This window comes from Seriola dumerili, unplaced genomic scaffold (assembly GCF_002260705.1).
Source record: "Seriola dumerili isolate Sdu_G_001 unplaced genomic scaffold, Sdu_1.0 BDQW01001001.1, whole genome shotgun sequence".
NCBI classification, from domain to species: Eukaryota; Metazoa; Chordata; class Actinopteri; order Carangiformes; family Carangidae; genus Seriola; species Seriola dumerili.
Window position 1 is genome coordinate 483,705 of NW_019175256.1, and position 5,000 is coordinate 488,704.

At 50.6% G+C, this 5,000-nt stretch overlaps 1 protein-coding gene across 1 annotated transcript in view; it reads left to right on the forward strand.

Annotated features, from left to right (window-relative positions):
- Positions 1-5,000, forward strand: part of LOC111237586 (phosphofurin acidic cluster sorting protein 1-like) — a 17,682-nt gene that overhangs the window by 9,731 nt on the left and 2,951 nt on the right. Inside the window, exons 11-18 of the mRNA XM_022766732.1 lie at positions 1,003-1,083; positions 1,198-1,286; positions 1,451-1,583; positions 2,270-2,374; positions 2,455-2,555; positions 2,640-2,794; positions 2,879-2,989; positions 3,772-3,874. Coding sequence (XP_022622453.1) covers positions 1,003-1,083; positions 1,198-1,286; positions 1,451-1,583; positions 2,270-2,374; positions 2,455-2,555; positions 2,640-2,794; positions 2,879-2,989; positions 3,772-3,874 — 878 coding nt within the window. The remainder of the gene's footprint in view (positions 1-1,002; positions 1,084-1,197; positions 1,287-1,450; positions 1,584-2,269; positions 2,375-2,454; positions 2,556-2,639; positions 2,795-2,878; positions 2,990-3,771; positions 3,875-5,000) is intronic.

Sequence of the window (5,000 nt, forward strand, 5' to 3'; positions counted from 1 at the left end):
ACACACACACACACACACACACACACACACACACACACACACGTTCACTCATTGACATAATGCATTTCCGAGCCCCTTAATCCTGATTCTATTTTTCCCAGCATGCACTTGAAGAGGCTCTTAAATTTTTTTCATACAGGTCTTAAATCTAACTGGTTGAAACCTTCAGAATGTTTGAGTTAAATTTCCCAACAGCACTTTTCTAACTTCATATCATTTTTAGCAACAAGCTAAACATTAGCACATCACAAAGCTAACTGTTTGTATGTTGAAATGTTGACTAGCTCCGCATGCTAACATTTGATAACATGCTAACAGTGTATATGTTGAAATGTTGACTAGCTCCGTATGCTAACATATATTGACATGCTGACTGTTCATATATTGAAATGTTGACTAGCTCTGTATGCTAACATTTAATAACATGCTAACAGTGTATATGTTGAAATGTTGACTAGCTCCCTATGCTAACATATATTGACATGCTAACTGTTCGCATATTGAAACGTTGAGTAGCTCTGTATGCTAACATTTAATAACATGCTAACAGTTTATATGTTGAAATGTTGACTAGCTCCATATGCTAACATATATTGACGTGCTAACTGTTCGCATAATGAAATGTTTACTAGCATTGTATGCTAACATATTGACAAGCTAACTGCAGGGACTGTGGACTGGTGAAAGCTGAGCCAAGCTTTTAACTTGTGGTTAATGTTAGCGTTAGATTAAATTGCCGCTGAGGCTGATGAGGTTAATGATTAAAGCTGAGCCTGGAGACAGAGATGTCCTACCCAGGCCACCGTACAGAGGATACCCCTATGATTAGGTAACACCAGGACCTCGCCTCTGGCGCCCCCCTCAGGACAGATGTTAGATGTTAGTACTAAGAACAGGGGAGTTTCCAGCTGTTTTGTGAAGTTCAGTCAGTGTGCAGACAGCAGCTATGCTCTGCTGCCCCCTGCAGCTCACACTGTGTCACTGCTCTCCATTGTCCACCAGGCAACAGAGACACTGCTGTCTCCTGGAGCTCAAGGGCCCCGGGGCCCCGAGGAGTCCAGAGGAGAGGAGGCCGGTCCGGGGGTGAGTGTGGACCACACATACACACACGCACACACACACACACACACACACACATACACACACGCACACACACACACACAGGTTTTCTGCTGCACGTTCTTCTTCTCTCCACAGGAAGTTGAGGATGATGTTGCCATGGGAACAGATGCAGGCCCGGCAGCCAAGCTCTGTAAAACTGAGTCGCAAACACACATGTCACCAAGGTACACACACACACAGACACACACACACACACACACACACACACACACACACACACACACACACACGTGTGTATACACACGTGTGTATACATGTATACATATACACATGTCATGCACCTGTTCATAATGTGAATCAGTGATCGGTCTGTCTGCTCTCTCTGCAGTAAGACAGGAAGTCAGGTGACTCGCCATCCGTGGAGCGTCTCCATGAAGGACAGACAGAACTCTAGAGGGACAGACAGGACCAGCAGCGTGGACAGTGAGACGTCGTCTGACTACAGGATGCCCCCCCCACAGGTGAGACACACTGTCAGCTCTATGAAACATCACTAACAGAAGAGCTGCGGTCATCACTCAGCAGAAACACTGTGTTAGAGCACAGAGGTCACAGGTCAGAGGTCAGAGGTCAGAGGTCAGTCTGAGCTCAGTGATTCTGAACACCAGAGGATCCAAACTGAACCTGGACCAACAGAATATTAGTGTCCAGCTGATCAATGAGGAGCTGCCTGTGGTTACCCTGCTCCACCACCAGGTGTCCCTGATGGAGTGTGACACGGAGGTCTCATCAGCTACAACACAACCACTGATCAATACGAAACCAGGTTTAAGTCTGGACCTCACCTCCAGGACCTGGTCCTCCAGAAGACTCCAGGATTCAGGTTTGGATTTAGGGTTAAAATAGAACCAGGTTCAGGTTCAGGGTTGGGTCGGGATCCGGGTCTGATGTGGGTCTGGGTCTGGGTCTGGGTCCGGGTCCGGGTCCGGGTCTGATGTGGGTCTGGGCCTGGGTCTGGGTCTGGGTCTGGGTCCGGGTCCGGGTCCGGGTCCGGGTCTGATGTGGGTCCGGGTCTGGGTCCGGGTCCGGGTCTGATGTGGGTCTGGGTCTGGGTCTGAGCCTGGGTCCGGGTCTGGGTCTGGGTCTGGGCCTGGGTCCGGGTCTGGGTCTGGGTCTGGGTCTGATGTGGGTCTCTGTGGTTTTTCAGGTGGCCAGGAAGTCGGTCTTGGATCAGCTGAACCACATCCTGTTCTCTGATGATCAGATCCCAGAGTCCATCATCCTGATCAACACCACAGACTGGCAGGGACAGGTCTGTCTCTCTGTCTGTCTGTCCTTCATCTCTCCTGATCAATATCTGATCAATAATGTGATTGGTTGCTCTCTCTTCAGTACCTGTCAGAGGTTCTTTTCGATCAGCCAATCGTGTGCACCGTCTCATCAGCTGATGTTCAGGCCGCCTTCAGCGCCGTGATCAGCCGGATCCAGAGATTGTAAGAATCAGCTGATCAGTACTTTCGCTCATCGATAATTGAGTATTGATTAATATGATCAGAACCTTTCCCGGTGTTTTGCAGCTGTAACTGTAACTCGCAGACTCCGCCCACAGTGAAAGTGGCGGTGGGCGGAGACCAGAGCTACCTCAGCACCGTCCTCTGCTGCTTCGTGGAGCAGCTGGCCAGCAAGACGCCTGATTGGCTGAACTACGTCCGCTTCCTGATCCTGCCTGTCGGTACGCACCGCAGTCTCTGTCTGTCCTCTGACCTGTAAACCAGCTCGTCATCTTCCCATGATGCTCTCTGTTTCCCCCCGCCAGGAGCCCACCCCCTGGCCAAGTACCTGGCCTCGCTGGACGCTAAGTTCAACAGCCTGTTCATGGACGCCGGCTGGAGGGAGCTGTTCGCACGTCTGGAGCCTCCGCCTCTCGGTACAGGAAACTCTGGTGACCTTTGACCTTTAGAGCCGCTCAGAACCTTCCTCTTCGACTGCAGCTCCAGAGAGAGTCAGTATAAAACCCCCGAGCAGAGACAGGATCTGTAGAGACTGAGCACAGGTAGATTTCTCCTCAGCTGACAGTCACTCAGACCTGCTGTTAGTCATTCACAGCAGTGAAGGAGATTTTACAGCGGCAAAATTCTACAGTTTCCATGGAGACAGTGTGTTTGCTGCCTTTAGCTTATAGCCTGTGCTCTGCTATCTCATCCTGCTTCACTGGGACTTCACAGAAACCTTAAGGAGGTTAAGGAGGAAGACTTGAGGTGTTTTCGTCAGCTGGTTTCATTCTAAGGAAACCTTAACTCAGACTTTAAGGAAATCTTAAGGAGCTTTGTGCAGCTGGCCCCTGGCTCCTCCCCCTCCTCTATGAGCGGGAACCTTCAGAAGCAGAACAGGAAGTGTTAGTCCACTACATTACAACATGAAACACAACAGGAAGTGAAGTGAGCACTGAGAGAACAGGTAGACTCTGTTAGTGACCACACCTCTGTGCTGCAGGTAAACATGTCGCTGTCCAAACTCCCATCAGCCACCTCGGGCTGAGGCTTATATTTCACCTTCAGCTCACAAACGTCTTGATGGCGTTTTGAAATCCAAACACTTTGGTCACGTTGTTGTGACACCTGTGTGTTTCTGCAGGTGTGAGTCGACTGCTCAGCTGTTGGACAGTACGATGACATCATCTGTTCAACATGTGTTCTGTGTGTTTGACAGATCCCGTCGGTGTAGCAGGTCGAGTGTCTCAGTATGTGGGCGGAGCCGCTGTCTCTCACCTGTGTCCGATCTCAGAGGCCATGCTCACCTGCAAACACAAGAGGTACTGATGCTCACCTGTCCCCAGACTCCCACCTGAGAGGAGTCCTGTCTCCTCCTCTGTGTGAACATGAGTCTGAGGGAGGGAACAGCTGCTGGAGCTGCTGTTAAACCACAGAAGAAGAAGAAACATGGAGCTTCAGACAGAAACGCAGATTAACCTCTGAGACCTTTTCTTTCACACTCACTCACACACTCCCTCACACACACACTCACACGCACTCACACACTCACACGCTCACTCACACACACTCTCACTCACTCACACACTCCCTCACACACACACTCACACGCACTCACACACTCACACGCTCACTCACACACACTCTCACTCACTCACACACTCCCTCACACACACACTCACACGCACTCACACACTCACACGCTCACTCACACACACTCTCACTCACTCACACACTCCCTCACACACACACTCACACGCACTCACACACTCACACGCTCACTCACACACACTCTCACTCACTCACACACTCCCTCACACACACACTCACACGCACTCACACACTCACACGCTCACTCACACACACTCTCACTCACTCACACACTCCCTCACACACACACTCACACGCACTCACACACTCACACGCTCACTCACACACACTCTCACTCACTCACACACTCCCTCACACACACACTCACACGCACTCACACACTCACACGCTCACTCACACACACTCTCACTCACTCACACACTCCCTCACACACACACTCACACGCACTCACACACTCACACGCTCACTCACACACACTCTCACTCACTCACACACTCCCTCACACACACACTCACACGCACTCACACACTCACACGCTCACTCACACACACTCTCACTCACTCACACACTCCCTCACACACACACTCACACGCACTCACACACTCACACGCTCACTCACACACACTCTCACACTCACACACTCACATACACTCACACACACTCAGACACACTCACACACACAGACACACACACACTCACACCCACACACAGACACACAGACAGACACAGACACACACAGACACACTCACACACACACTCACACACTCACACACACACACACACACACACAGACAGACACACAGACACACACACACACACACACAGACAGACACACAG